At 37.4% G+C, this 22,609-nt stretch overlaps 1 protein-coding gene across 2 annotated transcripts in view; it reads right to left on the reverse strand.

The window, feature by feature from the left end:
• ARHGAP10 (Rho GTPase activating protein 10) overlaps positions 1 to 22,609 on the reverse strand; it is a 116,580-nt gene that overhangs the window by 56,640 nt on the left and 37,331 nt on the right. For both annotated transcript variants that reach the window (XM_081208365.1, XM_081208366.1), the window contains exons 2-10: positions 14,573 to 14,668; positions 14,414 to 14,475; positions 8,985 to 9,056; positions 7,243 to 7,344; positions 6,769 to 6,879; positions 6,056 to 6,160; positions 4,469 to 4,598; positions 2,992 to 3,098; positions 1,373 to 1,467 (exon numbers count right to left, since the gene is read on the reverse strand). In XM_081208365.1, coding sequence (XP_081064491.1) covers positions 1,373 to 1,467; positions 2,992 to 3,098; positions 4,469 to 4,598; positions 6,056 to 6,160; positions 6,769 to 6,879; positions 7,243 to 7,344; positions 8,985 to 9,056; positions 14,414 to 14,475; positions 14,573 to 14,668 — 880 coding nt within the window. The remainder of the gene's footprint in view (positions 1 to 1,372; positions 1,468 to 2,991; positions 3,099 to 4,468; positions 4,599 to 6,055; positions 6,161 to 6,768; positions 6,880 to 7,242; positions 7,345 to 8,984; positions 9,057 to 14,413; positions 14,476 to 14,572; positions 14,669 to 22,609) is intronic.

Consider the following 22,609-nt stretch of genomic DNA (forward strand, 5'->3'; position numbering starts at 1 on the left):
CTGCAACATGGTTGGTTATTAAGTGGGACTAGACATAGAACACAACTTTAGTTCTTAGAGAGTTACAGTAGACTTCCTGACCATTTTGGAATGCAATTCATAATTATGGTTCTGATCTTTAAACAGCTCAGGATCTGGTTACTTGAAGGACTGCCTTTTCCTGCATAAATGTAATCTGCACATTAAGATCAGACTTGTTGGCCTTGCTCTTAGATCCTGCCCATGAACTGGATGGTGACCGCTTTAAGGGCCTCCTCTGTTGAAGCACCCCATTTTTTGAATTCCCCTCCCAGAATTGCACCATTTTTGGGGAGGTTTTTACTAGCCCAGGCCTTTTTCAGTGTTTGCTGCAGTGACGTGGTTTTGTGCTGGCATTTTATTTTATGGCTGGGTGATGCAGCTACATGTTTTATTGTGATTTTATAGCTTTCTTGCTAAAGAGCAGCCTATAAACTTTCTAAATAAATATGTAAGTTGCTACAAGGTGAACCGGGTGAAAAGGTGAGCAGGCATGCAGGAGTGGCATGCTTTAAACTTGTTTGGTGTTATGGTTCAAGTAAGTCTTTTTCACAGAGATTCCTCTCTCGTATTCACAAACCCAAAACACAAATACACAAAAACTGGAATAAATGAATTTAGCTGTCCTTTACTGCCATAAAACTGATATGTCTATTTAGGGAGTGGGGAGGCACTGAGGGCTTCATGCCAGCATTAGGTATGGTCAAAGCAAGTAGGTCGAATGTTTCGGCTCCCGAACAACTGTTCCAGTTTCTGAACATTCTTTTGGAAACCGAACATCCAACGGGGCTTCTGCGGCTTCTGATTGGCTGCAGGAGCTTCCTGCAGCCAATCAGAAGCTGCGCTTTGGAAGTTGAATGTTTCGGGAGTTGAACGGACTTCCAGTTCAGATTCTGATCGACTTCTGAGGTACGAATGTATGCCCAAAGTTGCCATAGGCACCTTGCACTCACTGCTACACAAGACACATGTCTCTCTTGCTCACACAAAAAGAAATACACAGAAGGTGCCTCCCAGCCTACTTCCTCAGCTTTGTCTTGTTCATGAACAGGGGTGATATCGTTATCTCCTGTCACACTGGGGTTTGCAGAGAGGTTGAAACCTCCTTGCCCAGCTCAGCATGAAAAAATGGAATCAACACCAGGTCATTAAAGAAAGAAATATGCCATCAAATTGCGGACAATCTTATGGACCGTGAAAAATTGCTTGGAGGCTAGAAATGCTCACAGGACAACTATCATTTTTTCCTAGTTGGTAGCCATAACTTCCCTGTTTTACTTCTGTGCATTTGAAAAACTTGAGATTAAATGAATTCTATGGGAACATAATATTAATATTTACCTGACCAACTTACCGATCTAGTGCTTCCATGTCAAAACAGAACCGCCTATCTATAGTATCAGTATTCCTTTTGGTACAGTACTTAAGGAGAAGGACTTCCAGCTCACCCTGAAAACATTTCATTATATGAAAACTTTAATATAGGAAGCATTATTAAAAACGTAAGGTAAAATCATAAATCAGGTAGCATGTGTTTATTTAATATTGCAATTTCTAGATTCTGATGTGCACAGAAATTTACTTATTCTTGTCATTTAGTTTCCTTATGTAAGTCTTCTTCAGTATTGACGACCTCTTGGACTCAAACATGCTTTACACACACACAAAATGCAGTATCAGGTGAACCTCCAACTTGGGTTGTCTGTAAGTATATCACGGCTGGGTAACACTTTTTAGACCAAGGGCTGCATTCCCTTTTTAGTGTTTTACCCAGGAGCATATGCAAGTGTGGGTGGGCCGTTTGACTACAATTCGAGTTGCAACCAGGCAAACACACTTGGTTACAGAATAGGACTGGTGAGGGGTATGGCCTGGAGACAGTTTTGAGGATCAGATAAGAGTCCTACCTGGAGGGCCACAATTTCTTACAAGTACTGTAAGCCTTCGGAATACTAGGCACAGAAAGAAAGACTGTTGCTATCAGAAGGCCATGGAGAATCACATGGTTGTATTCAACAAAGTTGTTTCATTAATGAAAGGACTTCTCCTCCCTCTCCTCCCCTATGCACTCATAGATATGTTTTGGGGTTCCCCCTAACCCTTTAGAGCTGGTGTGGAGGGGGCATGAAGAGTGAAGAGGCAGGGGAAATTCTGTTATATAATTTTTGCAAGTTCACTGGATACAACCCATGGAGTTTGCATCTGGTCACAGTCTTAAGGTGGTACAAGGCACAAGGTAGTAGACATTCAAATGAGGCTCTACTAAGTGATATGCCAGGTGTGCTTGGTTTACGGTTTCAAATATGGGGAAAATCAGCCACTGTATGTTCTTTCTTCCCAGCAGCCCTAAGTACAACCTGATGCCTGCAGACCCTCATTTGATTGTCTGCTACTCCTATTATTACCACACATTGTGTCTTAAGACTGTGACCAGATGCAGACTCCATATCTTCATCATATGACAACTTTTCCTTTCCCTCTACCCTGTTTACTATCTAGCCTGATGAAGAGTTCTGCAGAACTCAAAAGATTTCAAAAGATTTCATGATATTTTGGCTGGCCTATGAACGTATTGCCCTAATCTGAATTTTTGAATTTGTTGAAATGTTCCAGATGTTACAGACACAGAAAGCCTACAAAATAAAGTAAACATGAAGCTACTAAAAAACTTTTCAGATGAATGTTCTTTTTTGCATTCCCCTAGCTAGTTATTCTCAAACTAAACTTTAATCCCTTTGGCATTAATGCAATATTGCAGATAAAATAAGAACATTTTGGGATAGCATCTCCTCTGCTCCTTACAACCCAACCCTAGAACTTTTCCAGAATTCTTATCATTTCATTATTATACCTTACTATACTTAAAACAAAAAATGTCAACTACACAGAGAATAACTATAGAGCAAGCCTTATCTCTCATACTCTCATTTAGATATAGGGCATGAAGTACAATGATATGGGAAATGTACTCACAATCTTTCCTCCTGACCTGTGCTCAAAGGGTATCATTGTAAACTTCTTAGTCTCCTTCTTGTACATGCAGTAATGTTTTACCCAGCTGGACCCAAATGGTGCAGGTCCTTCAACAAAACAGCAATGCTCAGCTTTAGAAGTATTTAAACATACATACTTTTCCATTTACATGCATTTCTGCTCTGAATCTATTTTACAAACTTTTGTACTGAAAAGATCTCTGCAAAATCTTATGAGTTATCCTTCACCCATCTGCGAACAAGAGTGAGAAGTAAGAACAGGAGATCTGGAGAAATGAGGTCAGAGACTTATAAAGTGGGAGTGTTTCTAAAGGGGTTGCAGTGGTAAAAAGGAAACACACTATGCAATTGTTCACATATGGAAGGCACCTTCCACTCCCAAAGGGCACTGTTCTACATCTTACAATAAAGCATTGCATGCAAAAATGCATGAGCTGCAGAACTCAAGGAGCTCGTTTTTTTGCTCACAGTTCTTTGGATATCCATTGTTCTGAAACTTAAACCATAACTAACATTCGTAATTTTCTTAAATACATTTCCTGTTGCACATTTGTGATTCCTATTTGCTTTTTTTTTTAAATAAAAAAAACACCTTGCATTCAGCAATTTCATTTTTAAAAAATCACAATGGTAGTCTATATGGTTGGATCAGTACAATATGTTGTATGTGGGGCTATTGAAAATGGTATGAAACTGCTAATGGTTCAAAACAAGGCAGCAAGTTTGCTACCAGGAACTGGACTGTATGATCATATTATGCCCAAGCATTGTCACCTGCACTGACCTAACTATTTCAGCGTTTGTTCAAAGTGCTCAACAGCAAAACTTATGGCAACTTCTTATAGCATATTACAGCTCTTAAATTACAAAGGACAAAGAGATAGGATGGAAAACCTACAGAATTAAAATAAGAAATGTGCGCACAAAACAATGTTAACTTTACTCCTGACTGTTGTGGATCCTAAGGAACTATAGGTGAACAGCAGGAGTGGGGGGGGGGGGAGGAAATCAGTAGTGACCTAAGGTAAAATCCCCAAATGCAAGCTGAGCATCAAAATGAATACTATAGTTATCACTTGTTATTTGCTTTTCCTTCATCAGAAGGAATTGCTATCCTTCATCAGAAGATCTCAGGGTAAATAAAGTAAATTATTATTTATTGAACTTGTTAGTCACCTGTAACACTAAAAGGTCTTCAAATGACTTACAATGTATTTAATATTTAGCGTATCTTATCTAATCCATATGTAAAATCACAGCACACTTCAAAAAGCAAAATTACAACAATTACTAAACATCAGAGATTTCCCTCCCAAAGCCCAGACATACTTATCAACTGACAGATAATAAAAGGCAATTCCAAATCCTTTCCCCTGAGCATCAAATGTATGGTCACCCTGAGCAACCTTCACAATTAGTTTCAAAATTCCCATCACAAAAGTAAGCAAGTATCTTACTTTTCTCCTGCACATAAAGGTAGCCTTCCTTTGCAAATTGGTTTGCTCTTTTATGCTCCAGGGGATTTCGCTTGATTTTGTTCATGAGATCTTCGACTTCTGATCTTGTCCCTTCAAAACGATTTCTTGTCTATATAAGAGAAGGTTTTAGAAACAGTTTTTAAGAGTGAAAATGGTAAACGGAGTATCCCTATTTAAAAAATCAAAAAAGCCAGGATGATTAACATGCCTCTTGGGTGTCTAACATCCCTAAAAACTAATTGAAGGTTTCTATTGCTTTTTATGATCAAGAGAAGATTTAAAATCAAAGCTACATTAAGCTTCAAGAAGAAGGTTTGGCAAAACAGCAGGTGGTGCCTAAAGACTCTGTTGACTTGTTTCAAGGGGCAGGGGGAACAAATGATGGAATGATCAATATCCCTTTCAGAAACTGATCCTCGTTGTTCATATAATATATGATAGACCAGGCTTTCCTGGTCTTGGGTCCCCTAACGTTCGCCATCCCTGACCATTTAGGATACGACGGCTGGGGCTGATAGGAGTTGTATTCCAACAACATCTGGGGACCCACGGTTGAGAAAGGCAGTGTGCACAATTGGTAGCATCTTTACCTACTACTAAGTCTCACTGGATCAAGCCCTTTATCCCAATAACATTATACTGGAATTCTGTTAAGTGGACACAGACATTTAGGGCTGGTAAAAACAAGTACATTTATATTACATAAAGTTACATTTTATTATAGTACATAATGAATGGATTGCCCTTGAAAAGGATGAAACCTATAGTTGTGGTTACTACCTTCAGCAAAGTCACCACAAACCATACAATACAGAGAACTGTCAAAAGTTCACATTTCAAATAATTCTGCATGCATGTAATAATATCATCATAGGAAAGGTGTTTCCAGACACCCCACCTTTTGTACTTGGAAGCCCTGTAAGAAGCTTCTGCAGGAAGAGGGGACTGTGAGCAACATCATGGTAGGGTTGTTTCTAGGACTAAAGTGAAACAGTGACACTCCCTTGTTATTTTTGCTATTGGGTGCTGCGTGTTGTTTAAGTAATCTTGTTCTATTTATAGTATTGAAATGTGGCTTTTTGTATGTTATTATATTTTTGCATTGCTATGCTATTATGAAATTATTACTGTGTTATTATTTTGCTATGTTACTATGAAACTGTTTATGTAGTGTTTGTTTGAAATGTATCCTTCCTTCTTTGCTTTAAGTCACTTTGAGCATCATTTTTGGGGAGAAAAGCAGCGTACAAATAAAATGAATGATTAAAAAAAAAAGAGAGAGTCCAAATGAGCAATTTTCATGTATACAGCATGTAAGTCAAGAGAGGAAATTATTTTTCACAAGTTCAGTATCAAATAGCTGGAAGAAACACTGAATCAGGTTACTGTACGGAGGCTTAACAAGTCATTCAGCCTTTTAGCCTGAAGATGGCATTGTATTCCCTAAAGCTTATTCGCCTCACTTTTCAGAAATAATAAAAAAAAAGCAATAGCATGGACAACTTGTGTGGAAGGACATTTAAACTAAATATAAAAAGCTTAAATTAAAAGAGTACCTTCACTTACATTCTGGATATTGATCTGCAGAGCCATTTTGTAGTGATTAAAATCTTTGGCAAGCTCATAACCCTGATGGTAGAAAGTGAACATTCCTTGAAAAAATGACAGGACCTGAAATACAAATAATAATAATTATTATTCCCAAATTACTGGGAGTAAGCCCCAATGAATACAAGTTGAATAACTAGTTATTAGTAGAATTCCACAGCAATGCACTGAGATATTTAAAATTAATGTCAAAATCCATACATATATTCAATACTCATAATGCGGAACACAACTAAATGTCCTGAGCAAGAAAAAACTCAAAAAGGAAACAGTACACAATAGTACAATTGTGAAAGACAGCCTCCTTAGCTTAAGCTGGTTTTTCCAAGCCTTAGCACCCATCAAATACATACTAACTCACTTCTCTGTGTTAAAAGCTCCACAAAGCTGTGATATTCACAGAGAGATCACAACAGTGAGAGATAATTGCCAGATAGAAGCACCTTAAACATGACTATGTGCATCTGTGAAGGAGAACTTATTTGGCCACATATTGGACGTATCAGATCAGCATGCAAATGAAAAAGAAAATGAGCTACAGTGATTTAGAAAAGGCATGTGCAGGGCCTTGCACTGTTTAACCAGATTTCGTGTTTTGTTCTCTGCTACACCCATTACACTTACATCCAAAAATTTATTTCACAAAGAATATTTTACACCGCAGTACTTACAGGTTCTACAAATTCAAATTTCTTTCGTTCTTGTATCTCTTGTAGCTTACACACATATTCAAGTGACAGTTCATAAAAATGTTTTCGGTTTACCTCCACTTGGTAGTCTGCCTGGATAAAAAACAATGAAGCAGTGCTTTAAAGAGTCACACATCCTATTCAGACTGATGCAAACTATATTCTGCATGAACCACCACAATCCAACACAGTTGAGTGCATCTAAGTAAACTGCTCAGTGGACTTAAGCACACCTGATTATGACCCAAGTATTTCAAATGACAAAAAGGACAAACTTCTACGCATGGCCCAGGATTCATTCCACATTGTTCATTAGATTAGCCTGTGCATTGCAGTTTTTTAAAAAACCAACTCACATATGTAACTAATAAGCAGATAGGTAAGCGGATAGGAAAATTATATTTACTTTCTCACTTAAGAGGGGAAACATCTTTGACAAGTTAATACAGGCATTACCTCCAATAACTGAGTTTCTTTCTTCTTAGCTGACATATTTAAATGCTTGTCTAGTAAACTGTAGTTCTTTTCTGTTTCTTTATCAAATTTCTTCTTTTCTTCCTGTAAGTACAATTTTAAAAGTTCAAGAAAATTTAAACAGTGAAATATGACAACACATTTGCTTTTATTTTGTTATCCAACTATTTCATTATTTTAAGCAAAGCTACCATATTTTTGCAACATGTCCATTGTTGCAACATGCCAAGTTGTTTTTCACATCACAAATGTACAAATATGCTTATAAATGGAATACATGGTTACATTTAACTCGCATTTGCACAGGGAACGTATTCATTTTCGCTTTCTACATGGGAAGCCTCTGCAATTTTGTCCAGTGCTGCTCTGCTTAAAATATGAAAAGCAAAAACAAAGTGTGTGCACCCTTCAACATTTCTGAACTGAATCTTGTAATCTTAAGTGCTACACTATCATTTATTAATTTATAAAGCAAAAATGTGCAATTTTGTTCCAAGATCCTAAACATACAAGATAAGAGTATTTTTATTTATTTAATCCATTTTTAAAATGCCTATCATTACTTAAGATCCTAGGGTGGTTTATTATATATCCATTAAAATTAGTAAGTAAAACCACTATAGCAATGTATCAAGTAGACTTCATCAATTACTGCTGAATTTTAGCCCTTTGGAGGTGCATGTGGTAAATTATTGTTGGGTTTCCCTAGCATTGTTTAAACAAATCAATTTTCCCAGTTGTTGAACAACTGGGAAAATTGATTTGTTTAAACAATGCTGGAGAAACCCAACAATGATGTACCACATGCACCTACCTCCAAAGGGCTACAATTCAATAAATGTGATTCCACCACAGAGAAGACCCTATTCCATGTCACTCTCCTATCAGCAGAAAAAAATTAAACATGTTTCGTTTCCTTTAATCAAGTGACAGTCTAACCTGCGGATCTCAGGGCCCAGACAAGCTGATACATAGATGAACTCCACAATGCAGGCTTACGCTCATTATGTTCTAGTCACTTGATTAATGAAAACAAAACGTGTTTAAATTAATTTGATTCTTTAATAAAAACCGCGTGAATGTGCAAGTGAACAAAACAATAGTTCGAAAGGAAAAAGCCCCTTCCAATTTTAGATGATGAACCCATTTCACAGCCTTTCAGAAGAGGCACTCCCTCCTGTATGGGAGAAAATGAGAAATGCCTCTTAAGAAGGCATCTTCTCCCTCATATATTTGTAGAAACTTACATGAAAAATATCTGAAGCTTTATTTAACCAGGGGCACATGTTTTAATCAAGCATACTCTTGAAGTGCAATCCTATGTTTAGTCAAACCTAAAAAACCCACTTTTTTCAATGGGGTTACACTGAGTAAGTGTGTTTAGGACTGCATTCTTGATTGACTGATCAGCTAAATGTTGGTTATAAGTGCTTTCTTCTGGGTTACATAAACCTAGAATAGTAGAATGGGGTCATTCATCTTAAATGCATCCAATACCTGTCTGAAACTAGAAGAACTGAAAATTAGTGTTGGTAGATTGTAAATGGCCCCTATTTCTATATGCTTTTGGTATATTTTTGCCCCTACTTCTTTATGAGCTAGGCCTGCAAAAGGGTTGTTTTTTTAAACTCCCCAATCTGTTCAAAGTTAAATGTTCTCTAATTTTACCTACCAAACTAACACAATAAAAATTTAACTACAAAGGCAAAAAGCTACCAACAAACCTTTACAGCTCCAAGTTGCTCTTTTCTGAATCTTTCCAGAGGTTTGATCAGAGTTTCAGTAACACTAAGGGCCTTCCAAGGAAGAAGAAAACCAAATATTAGTCTTACAAGCTTACACTGTGTACTTACAAATATTTCAATTTGCAGAATTATTGTAGACCTGTTTCCATAATTTCAAAGCCGAGGTCAACCTTTCTCTCAGGCCAACAGCTACTTTGACATTAGAAAATGCTCCAATTGTACGTGTACATTGTTTTATCAGTCATAAATATTTGTTAAAGGGGTTGGAAGAGTCTTGCCAGAGTACACACCTTCTGTGCCAAGGTCATTATGGGTACTGGTGCATGAAGGTGAATGCATGCACTAGACCCATATACACAACCAGGCTCATTTCCAGAATTCTGCTTTCCTTGTATATAGAATCATAGAATTGTAGAGTTGGAAAGGACCCTGAATATCATCTTGCCCAACCTTCTGCAATGCAGGAATCCTGCCCACAGCCATTCCTAGGTGGGCTTGAACAACCAACCTTCTGGTTAACAGCCACACACACTGACCCATTGCATCACAATGCACACATAGTATATGTACTACACCAGCAAACTTTGAAAGTTAGGATGCATTTTAGTAGGGGATCCCTGCTTTCCTCCTTCAACAGAAACTTCAGATACACGTGAACAAAGCAAGTTGCACGCTAGACAGCTAAAGAAAGAATTTAATGGAAACAAAAAGCCAATAATGTCATTTTTTTTAAAAAAAAACTTCAACTATATGAATTGAAATAATATTAACTTCTGCATTATGATACAGTCAGGAAATTATACTAAATTATGACTGACATTTTAAAGTCTATAGGATGCAAGAAGTTGATAATACTCTATGCATACCCTTCAAGAGCGAATGAAAAGCCTAAACTTGCTTTCATATGCTACAGTGGAAGAAGGATGTGTTCTTTGATGCCTAAATTATTAATACCTTCAGTATTTGTCCATATAAGAAAAAAGTACTGTTCTGGGCTCATTTCAGAATAGATATTAAGAACATGGTGTCTGTTCTAAAGGCATTCTTCGAAGAGTCTCCCACGACCCACATACTAACTACTCTGAGTTCCAGTCTGAAAGAACATTTTGCACTCATTCCACTGGCAAAGGAACAGCTGACCTTTAGTTGGTTAGCATATTTTTTTCTTTTTTAAAAAAGGGAACACATTTTTTTAAAATTTATGATTTATTGTAGCAGAGAAAACAAGCTTCTCATATGCTGAAAAAATTATTTATTTACCTACTGCTTGAAATACACAGAACTATAGTAACTTATACATAGATAAAGCAATCTTTTAGAGCAGGACTTAAAAGTCTTATTCATTTTCATTTTCCCTTTTGTTGTTGTCAAAACATACCTAAATCATTTTCAAGCGCCCCATCAAAATATAATCTGTTTTTTACTTCCAAGTTTTCAGTTTAGACAGCTCCCATCCCTCTTTCCAATATAGCCTCACAAGACAGGTCACATGTAAGTTCCTTAGTAGAAAGGACTGTGCAAAATTTGAGTTGGTCTGATAAAACTCAGGAAAGTTTCTCAACCTGACTGAGCTAAAGTTTAGGTATATGCCTTTATATTATTTCTATGAGGCCTTTCACAGCCCACATGACTGGTAACAGCCCATTTCCTACATGCACCTACAAAAGCTAGGGGAAGTATCTTCTTCCCCATCTTTTTATGAAATAAATCTGTAAAACGAGTCTGTAAAAGGTGTCAGCCTTTGAAGGCATTTACAGAGTTCTGCCTAAAGTGTGATTAGTCTTCAGGAGTTGGAGAAGTATTTTCAAGATTCGTGCAATTTGCTTGTCTATTCATGGAAACGTTCAAGGAAACTTCTAACTCCAGCATGCACATTTTGACATGAAAATTAGACTCAGCACAATCTTTATAAATTGGGGGAGGGACATTACGAAATATACAAAAAAGCATGAATGAGCACGTGAGACTTGCCTGCTCTACCACCTTTACATGTGATGGCTTTAACTGGATACAATGCTAAGTCATGATTTAGAATTAATAGCATGAACTTCAACAACCCTAAGACTTGCATGACCCCCCCTTCAGCAAATGAGCAAAAAGGAGTTCAGATGCTTCCACTAGCATTTTAGATTAAATACAGTTTAATTTGTCATCTGAACCCTAAAACTGTGGCTAATCTTAACTACAGCGAGTTGAAACTAGACAGCTTCAAACCATGATTTCTAGTTAAGATTAACCACAATTGTTGAGAGAACACAACAAGCTGTGGTTAATCTAAACTGTAAACAAAAGCTTCCAAACTCATGCTCACAGCCATACCAAAAGAGGAGGGTTGTGTGCAAATCCAATACTCCTTTTTCGAAATGCTAGGCTAGACAATGTGGTACACTCCAGATGATGTGGACTTCCAACTTCCATCAGCATTAGGCAACATAGCCTCTGATAAGAGATTATGGGAGTTGTGATCCAGAACATCTGAATAGTACCATGCTGCCTACCCCATGCTAAGCCATGGTTCAATGTTACATCAGAAAGAAGCCTGTAAGGAAGTACAAATATGTGTGATTAAGGGAACACAGATTCAGAAGGGTAACGTATTTACAATTTTCATTGGTTGCAAATACATTCGGTTTCAAATACTATTTTTAGTAGCTGAAAGTAAGGTAAAGGCAAAAGGACCCCTGACCATTAGGTCCAGTCGTGGCCAACTCTGGGGTTGCGGCGCTCATCTCGCTTTACTGGCCGAGGGAGCTGATGTACAGATTCCAGGTCATGTGGCCTGCATGACTAAGCCGCTTCTGGCGAACCAGAGCAGCGCACGGAAACGCCGTTTACCTTCCCGCTGGAGTGGTACCTATTTATCTACTTGCACTTTGACATGCTTTTGAACTGCTAAGTTGGCAGGAGAAGGGAACGAGCAACGGGAGCTCACCCCGTTGCGGGGATTCGAACCGCCGACCTTCTGATCGGCAAGTCCTAGGCTCTGTGGCTTAACCCACAGCGCCACCCGCATCCCTGAAAGTAGAATGTTAAATTATTGACCATTGTCTGTTTGTCAAACATTGTCAAATAGGAATAGTGTTGTAAATGAGTTTATTATCATACGGAAGATAATCTTCTGAAGTATTTTCACAGCTGCAAAGAAAAAGGTTTTCCCCAATTGTAATTCTTAATTAGAACGACTGCACTCCTTTAAGGGTATCAACAAATACACTTGTAATGCCTAACCAGCTGGACTTGTATTTTTGGACACCACCCAAAATATCCCCAAGTGACCAAAAGAAAAATCTCTCTCAATATCAGCCTTGGGGAATTTAACCAAGTTACAGAAGAGTGTGGTTTTATCAGAAATACCCAATAATAGCTTGTGGGAATTTTTTTAAAGCCCCATGTTTTCTTTCAAAAAATGACTCATTTATTTCACATCCCTATGGAAAAAAACAACATTAAGAAAAAAAGTAAATGGGCTACTGATAAAATGTTCCACATTCACTGAACTAAGAGAACAGGCAGGATGTCAACACTACAAGCACATATTTCCTAATCAGCTACCTGCTTTTGAATTTGTCAATATTATTGTAATGAGGTCTTAAGGAAGGAAACGGGTCTTTTAAATTTAAAAAATAGTCTATATTTTCATACATATGCCTGAAGAGACTATGATGAATAGGTCACTGAGTGCCTTTGCTGGCAAACAGGGAAAAGGGGGAGAGAAAAAAAGAATGGGAACATTAAGAACTCATGGTTTGAAGCTGGATTTGTTTTGAAACTAACCAGAGTTTGCACAAGCCCTGGTTCAAACTACAGAAGCCAATATCAATGGAAAACAAATGCTTCCAAGCTCCTTCTCTCAACTGCACAAGCCCAGGAGGAGGTTAGGCTCTGTCATATAGTGGTAAACCTCAGATGTCCATGTCCTGTGAAGCCCACTAGTTGCCCTTGCACACCTGCAAGCAAATTTACTCTTCCTTCTACTACTGTCTTGCTACCAAATTTGCCCCAACGCTTTTGCCACTTCTGTCATTACTCAAAAACCAAACATTTACTTTCCTTGCCATCTTTTCTTCAGTTTCTGCAGTGCGCTGCTGCCCCAACCTTATTTCCAGTTTTTTCCTTCATACTTCTTTTGATCACAGATAACACTAAGCAGTTGTTCTTTTAAAGTTGCTTAGTTTTATTGTTATTTTAACTTTTTATAAGCTACTCTGGAAATCTGTTGAAGGGTGGGCTATATATCAAAAGAATTTTTATTGTTGTTAGCCACTTTGGACATTCTATATGGCAAGACAGCAAATAAAGAAAGGGCTGCCATATGTTGAGGAACTCTACCAGCAAATTCCATTAACATACTTCTGTGCAGCTACTCAGAGTAAGACATATTTGTGGCATATACTTCAAGTTTTCAAAACATTTTGGCAGTAATAGTTTTAAGGCCAGTTTACACCACAAAAGCAGGTGCTTTACAAGGCATTCTATGTACAGAATGTTGTACTGAAGAGGAATATCTGTGAACAGATGCATTATGGCACAGAAAAATCAATAAAACTTCACATCAGCCTACAGTGTCTTCAACAGATTGTAAAAAGAGAAGTCAGTGATGCAGCTAATCCCAAGACTCTACGTCACCTTTTTTTTTAAGGTTGCAAGAAGAACGAGCTGTTAAAGAGTGGCCAGAGTTGGAGGAGTTCCTCTGGGAAGACTTTGTAATTTCGACTTTAAAAAAATAAAAACATCTGAGAGAGACTTTTATAGCTTTGGCCCGGATCCAAATGTTGTGTGGTGCTATATATCCTAACATTCCATTGGTTTCAATGGAACATCTGTGGAATGTTGGCACTGCTAAGATGTACAGTGAGCTGAAAACATAGGCAAGATGAAATATAGTCTCATTTTATTCCATCTGCCAGCACTAAGGTGACATACACAGGAAAGTCAAAATATTTGCTATAGCACCCTGAAAGCAGAAACTCACAGCAAAAAAGGTAATGAAGAATTTCGTTTTCTGCACTAATTCCTTCAACTTTCAAACTGAAAAAACTGTGTCCTTTAATTCCAAAAAAGCTGATGATCCTTTGCATGTGTGTTCATGCAATTTCCTCGTATGGAAGCTTTGAAGAACAGTGGAAAGTGCCATGAAAATGAGGAGTCTGGTAGACACAGCGACAGAAAACAAAAGCTAGAACCAAGTGTATTCTTAGTGTTCTGAAGAATTCAAAAGTTTGTGCCTGCTAAAAACAGTTTCAAACGGAGTCTTCTACTACTGCCCCAAACGGAACACTTCAATGATAAGAAACTGCTGTGTTCAGAGTCAGACCACTAGACCATCTAGCCCAATGTTGTCTATATTCAGTAGTGGCCAGAAGGGCAGCATGAGCTGATCTCACTTCTCAATGCCACCAAGAACTTACCAGTATTTCTCTTTGTTCTTCTAGATTTTTCAGAAAGTTAGAGAATTCATGGAGGGATGCATCTGCAACAGGAATAAAAACATCAAGACACATGGTATACTATAAAAAAATAGGAAAAACTAAAGAATATTACATGCTCATTGCCCCTTATTAACATACCTATACATCGTTCATCATCTGTTTCTGCATCACCAATAAACTCAAATTTAAAGTCTCTCAGTGAATGGGCAAACTTTCTTTGGGCAGCTGAGAGATCTGTAAAGAAAGAAAAAACATAAATTTCAAATCAAGAACGTAGAAGAAACAGAGTACAATATTTACGTTTAATTCAACTTAAATTGAAATTTTCCCGTGAAGAGGCTTGTAGATCATGCCGCAAATGCACAAAAGATTAAACTGTAATACACGTTTGTGTAATTTTATGCTTCTTAAAGCTACACTTTCAAATCCTTTAACTAGCGATGAAACCATTCATAATTATCCAAATGTATTATGAATTGAGCTTGGCTGTATTATGAATTCAGCACCATTTCTGCCAGTTTTATATGGCTCAGGAGTGCACTAATTTTTTTAAAAAAATGTAGATCACACAATGCTAAACTCAGCTCATCTGCATTTTAAATCACTAGGAGAAAACAGACTTAAATCACTGATAAAATAACATTTTACATTCACAGTTCAGATATTTTCTAACCAATGCAAACAAAGTGATTGATACAGTCATTAACACTGGTTAGACAACTAAAAAAGCATATGTCATATGAGGGCAACCAAGCTACTGGTTGGTTAAGATTTTGGTGAATATAACTTGTGATGGACCTACAAACTGGACCTGCCACATGGACCTGCTCATAACACTTCACAGTCCACATCCACAACAACCTTCAACCAGCTTACCTAACTAGGTAAGATAAATATAAATTGTCAGTGGTACTTATGCATAGGCCTAATAATTCATAATATCCATACTCATTTGGACAGATAAAGGATATTGCATTAGTCAATTGCTTATTTTCTATTTCCCTTCAAGAATATCTTCTCCTAAAGTATGGCAGCCACGGATCAACTTTTCCCCAAGACAGAAACACCTAATATGAAAACTAGTGATAGAAAAACTCTTAATGTTGTGGACATAGGGAAAATGATTCCCTTTGGAATAATGGAAATGAGATATATTCACCTGAAGTATGGGAAAGACAGGCCCAGGATAAAGGCTAGGCTCCCAGAATCGCATATTCAAGTTATTTATAGTTCAACAGACATGGCTGAAATGGAGACGCTTTACAGATATGCAGACACAAAAATTTTAATCCTGTCTGAAAGCTAGAAGGCAATTGGAATTACTATCTTCCCTTTTTAACATGGATGCTATAATAACGACAAAATTATCAAAGTGTAGCTACATATTACCGTAATTCCTATAAAAAACATATCCCATTACATCCTTATGTGATCTAATATGATTTTAAAACTGTAAGCACTGAGTATTGTCTCAACAATGAAAGAAAAAAGGGACTGCATTGGCTCCCTCCACCCACACTAAAAGCAACAATTCTGCCAAACCATCATATTCCACAGTACAGTTTCAGATTCCATGCTGACATGCCAATTACACCCATATAGATTTTCTGCCCACTTAAGACTGTTGGCATTTATAATTAATTGGTGCACTTAAATTCACCACCTACCAGTACAAAGGCCATCCACAAAGAACATCTGAAATGAAAATAATATTGTGGGGAGGGGCACAGGTAGAGGTTAAGAGTTTAGCAGCCAACTGATGATGCATTAGCAAGAGAAAAAAATATAATGTAGTCATTCTGTCCTCTCATTGTGGATTGCTGAGAAAGAAAAGAAACCAGGAATAAGAACAGAGGCAACGCGTCCTAAAAGCAATTGCTATGATAATGGAACTACAACAAAAATATTTTTACAAAATAAACAGCACTTGAGTCTAACAATGAAACCGGGAGGAAGGAAGCTGTTTCCACTGCTTAACATGCACACACCACACAAATACTAAATAAAGCCACTTCTGCACAATGGAAGTTTGACCCTTCACAGGAGATCCATGATTAGAGACCTTAATGTCTTTATTTCTATATAAAAGAAACTGTGACAGGTTCGAATTCAACTGAAGCAGTGATACTTGAGTAGGGCATGTTTGACCCTGACTTCTACAGTGTTTTTCTGATCTAATGTCCTTGAGAGTCCCATGGACTGCAAGATCAAACCTATCCATTCTTAAGGAAATCAGCCCTGAGTGCTCACTGGAAGGACAGATCCTGAAGCTGAGACTCCAATACTTTGGCTACCTCATGAGAAGAAAAGACTCACTGGAAAAGACCCTGCTGTTGGGAAAGATTGAGGGCACAAGGAGAAGGGGGCGACAGAGGACGAGATGGTTGGATAGTGTTCTCGAAGATACTATCATTAGTTTGACCAAATTGCGGGAGGCAGTGGAGGACAGGAGTGCCTGGCGTGCTCTGGTTCATGGGGTCAAGAAGAGTCGGACACGACTAAACAACAACAAATTTCCTTGACCCCAGAGCTGTTGCATTCCTTTCAGTGAAAGCAAAGGGGAAAAGTACCTCATTGTCATCATCTCAGCTTCAATTGTATATGCTCTTAGCTGTCAAAATTAAATTTATGAAAACAAATACAATATCATGTGAACATTTCACTCTTTAAACGTTATACCAGTGACTTATTCAATTTGTGAAATGGTGACAGTTAACAAAAAGCAACATAGAAATAAAGAGATAACTGAGTGTAAACAACACAGAGCACACAGCATCTCCACAGACAAAATGTCCATGGGATTTTTATTTTAAAAGTATCTGTCTAGCTTGAGGTGGCCTAAGCATACATAGTTTATCATTCACACTGGTGATGAGAATGGTACATTGTATAAAAATTGTCAAGTCCGTACACATTTCTTGACAACTTTGACTCTTGAGTCAATTTTCCACATAAGGCCATATCCCATAGAAGTTTGTTTGTAACTAGCAAATGACACCAAACTGGGAGGCGTAGCCAATGCTGTGGCAGGCAGAATCGGGATTCAATATGACCTTAACAGAATTGGGCCCAAACAAACAAAATGAATTTCAACAAATGTAAGGTTCTACACTTAGGCAGAAAGAACCAGCTGCACAAATATAAGTTGGGGGACACCTGGCTTGCCAGTAGTACATGTGAAATGGATTTAGGGGTCTTAGTATATCACAAACTTAATATGAATCAACAGTTCATCAAGCAGCAAAACAAGCTAAAGCTATTCTAGGCTGCATCAACAGAAGTATAATTTCCAGATCAAGGGAAGTAATAATTCCACTCTATTCTGCCTTGGGTCAGAGCATACCTGGAGTACTGTGTCCCAGTCTTGGCACCACAATTTGAGGAGTATACTGACAAGGTGGAATGTGTGTAGAGGAGAGGGCGACCAAGATGATCAAGGGTCTGGAAACCAAGTCTTATGAGGAAAGGTTGAGGAAACTGGGTAGCTTTAGCCTGATAAAGAAAGGACTGAGAAAAGGTATGATAGCCATCTTCGAATATCTTAAAGGGCTTTCACCTGGGGGATGGAGCAAGCTTCTTTTCTCTTGCTCCAGAGTCTAGGACCTGAACCAATGGATTCAAGTTACAATAAAGGAGATTCTAACAAAACATCAGGAAGAACGTTCTGACAGTAAAAGCTGTTGGAACAGACTCCCACAAGAGGTGGTAGACTCTCTTTCCTTGGAGGTTTTTAAGCAGAGGTTGGATAGCCTTCTGTCATGCATGATCTAGTTGAAATTCCTGCATTACAGCGGGTTGAACTAGATGACCCTTGGGGTCCCTTCCAACTCTACAATTCTGTGATTCATGAAATCTTTCACTCCAATGCTAAATCAGCAGAGATAAATGTCTGCAGTGTACACTATATCTTAATATAGTATGTTTAGGATCAGGGTATTCAAATACACTTTTATGCCAGGACATAGTATGATATGTGTATAAGAAGCTAATTAGTTGAATGTATAAGTTCCTCTCCTTTATTTGCTCTGCACTTGAACCTGGATGGGTCATATGGTGATAATAAAGGAATAGATTCTGGATGCAAACTTAGTTTACTTCTTCCTTCCAGCATGTTTGCTTTCAAATTAAGTTGAGTCAACTTCTTCAAAGTGTTAATTTCTGCCAGTTTCCTCATAATTATATGTATGCACACACTGTTTTAATTACCATGTAATTACTAAGCTAATAAATAGTTATAGACTTTATTATGAACTGGGCTTAGGACAGACAAGTATATAAAACTATACACATTAAGAACTACACAAGGCCTAGTTTAGTTCACTGAACCCCCTATTTATTTGTACCCAAATCACATTAAGAGGATAATCTTAAAACATACTTTCATATAAATTCTTCTGATCTTATCACATCATATTTTTCAAAAAATATAGTAACCACCCTAGGTACCCTTGTATTTTTAATATAGCACCACAGTATGCAATTTGCAGTCTGTAGGCATCTCACTGCAAAACATTCCTGGAAATGGGAATGCTTATTTAGATTCACATATACAAGTATTTTCAAGAGTTTGGCTGGAAGTACAGAGTTTTCTTCCTGTTATAAAAGCAGACCACAGACATTTTGAAGTACGTACAGAAAGGATGGCAGGCAAACTAGCACTATAACTGATCTATTATTGGGAAATGGACGATTTATGGGGTAGTTCTTTCAAGGAGAACAACAAAGCAGGTGGCAGATTAAAATACAGCATGCTCACTATTTCAGGATTTCATTTTGTGTCTATCCATCTCAAAGGGCCAGTACAGCCCAAATACCTTGGGCTAACACACCATCAACTACATGCCTTCTTAAACAATCCAACAGTAAAATCAGCAACCACTAGGCCCTTGACCACCTTCGAAAACCTTCTCCTGACAGCAGAAGGAAATGGCAAAGGGATGGTATCTCACAACAAATCTCACAACAAATGTAACTCATTTGTAAGAAAGACTGTACAACCTGAAAAAGAGACAAGACTTTTGTAAACCAAGAAAATCTTTAATAAAAATATTTTTTTAAAAGAGCCAGTACAGAATATCCCTTAAATCCGTGGAAGAGATTAAAGGAGGCCATAAAGTTATGTTCTCCTCCTTCCAGTGTGTTCCCTTTCCCATGTGAATGTGCCCCTACCTTCCCACTGTTGCAATTAACTATGGCTGGCTGTATTCACATTTAGCACTAAAACATGGCTTCCTGCTTTATGGACAAATTTCACCTTTCCCTTCTCACACATTCGCCTCTCCCTCTCCTCCTCCTGTATAGTCACTTTTACTGAATCCTAGATTAGTGTTACATTTGATCTAGGAAGCCTGGTTTAAAACAAACACTAGCTAGTTTAATATGCCAGCTTCATAAACCATGATATAATGTAGATTTATTATTAAAGGGGAAAACGTGTGTACACCATCTTGAGATCCTTGGGGGAGAGGTGGGGGGGGGAATGAATAAATGTTAACTAGGAATCTACATTGACATCAGTTAGTGATCACAAACTGGGGTTTAAAACTCAGAAGTGTTAGAAATATTCTCCTCATAGATTAGTAAGGACCGCAACTATTAAAAGAAACTACATAAATGCCTCCACCCACCTTGCTGCAAGTTTTCTACTGGCTAAATTAGTTTCTCTCCAGCCCAAAATGCAGATTGTACCACGTAATCGTCAGTTTGCTGGCCAAACTAAGAATCAAAGTAATTTTACTTAGGTTGGAGGTACAAAATCAGTCCTCTTAGATCCAGGTGCTTCTGCTACACAAAGCAATTAAGGCAACCAAAACTTTAAATTAGGTTAACTAAAGATAAATGCTGGATTAGGTCCTAAAGGTAAATGCCTGGATTTGTACCCAAACATCTCATTATAAAGGAAAGTAGGTCTCAGGGTTCCACTTACAACCTATATTTTAACAGAATACAAGCAGAAGATTAAGACATGATTATACTACCTTATGAATAATATTGTAACAAGATGAACCTGTGCTATGCTAAGTTGTCATTCATAAAGCTGAAAGATGGGTGTGAAACAGTTTACATGTTGCTGAATGTCAGCTTCCATCTAGCAGCAAGAATCCATCCAGGAAACACATTCTAATTTGTTTTCATTTCCTTTTATCTAACAAAGCTTAATTCTAGAGAATGAAAGAATGATCCTAGACTAATTGATGGGGACAATGATTACCATGTTGGTCATTTTTTGCAAATATGCCACAAGTCGAGTTCAAAGTATATGATTACATCACTCTGATACATGCAGCATAAAAGTATGTCAACATAAATATAGTATTTAATAATAATAATTTTATTATTTATACCCCACCCATCAACCCTGTACCATATAACTGGTATGAAAGGTATTAAAAAGCAGTGAATTTGAATATTCAAGTTTGTACATGAATTAAAATATTTTAAAGAATATATTCCTTTTCCTTTAAATGGAGCCATTAGCAATTAACCTATTGCATGCAATGGAAAAAGGGGTGGGGTGGGCAGAAAAAAAGAGACAAAATTTGGAACACACAGTAAAGATATTTAGATAAATACATATGCCAGAACACATACTGTATTCATTTTTTTTCATATTCACAGTTAGAATCCTATGACTCAGCTGCTGAACATTTACAAGAGGATGTTCGATGTCCTTGTGCCAGTAGGAGCGCAACTGACGGATGCTCATCGTAAACCACATTCCACAGCATAGGCATGTACTTTTGTGTCATGCACAAACCTCAAACTGTTGTGGCACATTTAAGACTAACAAATGTGGCATGTGCTCATGAGAGCCAGAAAGCCGGAGCCCACTGTCAGATCCCCCAATTTAAAATAATAATAATATTCTGAGGCTTACACATTTACTCAGAAATAAGTCCTATATATTCAACTAGGCTTACTCACAGGTAAGCTTGGATAGGATTTTAGGTCTAGTAATTAAATTGAGATTTATCCATCTTTGCAAGCCTCTTATAAAGGCTACTATTTAGGGGGGGGGGGCTATTACAAAAAATGAGCAAGTTATCCCACTTGAAATGCTTACTCCACTGAAAATTTACCAGTCACGGAAGTCACTATTGTTTAATATTATAGCAGAGCTTAGAAAAGTATATATTTTTCTTCATATCTAAGAGATCTGAGATATGGGTGGCTTCATCCAAACTGTATAATTTAACTTTGTTACTAAAACATTTCAAGCACTAAACAAGAACAAGAGATTAAAACTAAGACAACTTTATTCAAACAGGCATCTATAAGCTACAGTGAGATCACTGATCTAACTCTGGCTGATACTTTAATAAAGGTTTTGTGAAAACACTTTGGAAAGACAACAAGCGACAGTAACAAATAAAAATGTAGCAGCCCATAATTAAAACAATATGAAATAGGCAAGGCAGTGGATAGAAAAAAAATATTTCAGGCGATAAGAGAGAAGAACAAAGATCACACAATATAATGGGTATACCACTCTTGGAATATATATTTGCATTTACTACTTTGAACCTGGATAGCCCTGTTGTAACATCAAGATTAACAAGACGACTCATCTATAAGCAGATTCAGTGTCTGCATTAAGAGACTCTTGTCCTGTCAATCAATTTATTTTGCTTATTATTAACATGAGTGCCTGTCATATACACACACCCCACGTTACTTTTTCCAAAACTGACAATATACAAGTCGTAATTAGTTTCAATCACAGAAGCTGAGAATCTGCTGCCAACAATAGGTTGGTGTAAACAAGTTTTGTCAAACCACATTTTTGTCAGCGTGTGTCTAAAAGGTATGATCTATCTTTTTATTGCATCATTGCGGACTTTTATCACTTAGTCATACGAAGTATATTTATACTTGTAAAACTCTAAATACTCTGTGACTAAAAGTGTAAAAACACAAACACTTGACACATTCCACTTCCTTTTTGTTCTGCACTGTTCAGAACTCATCTTTCTGCATCTCTTTTTTTAAAAATTTTTTTATTAACCGGCCAATCAAATCAAATCACATCACATAAATTCCGAATTACAAAGCCGAATTTTAAATTTTGTTGAGGGGACCCATATTTCAAGATCCGAAGGGGGATTCTGATCATCTTCTTGCTACTGCGTTAATGTCCAAATCAGTCCAAACAAAGTTCATAATTCTATCCAGTCT

This window comes from Podarcis bocagei, assembly GCF_964188305.1.
Source record: "Podarcis bocagei genome assembly, chromosome: 9".
Lineage (NCBI taxonomy): Eukaryota > Metazoa > Chordata > Lepidosauria > Squamata > Lacertidae > Podarcis > Podarcis bocagei.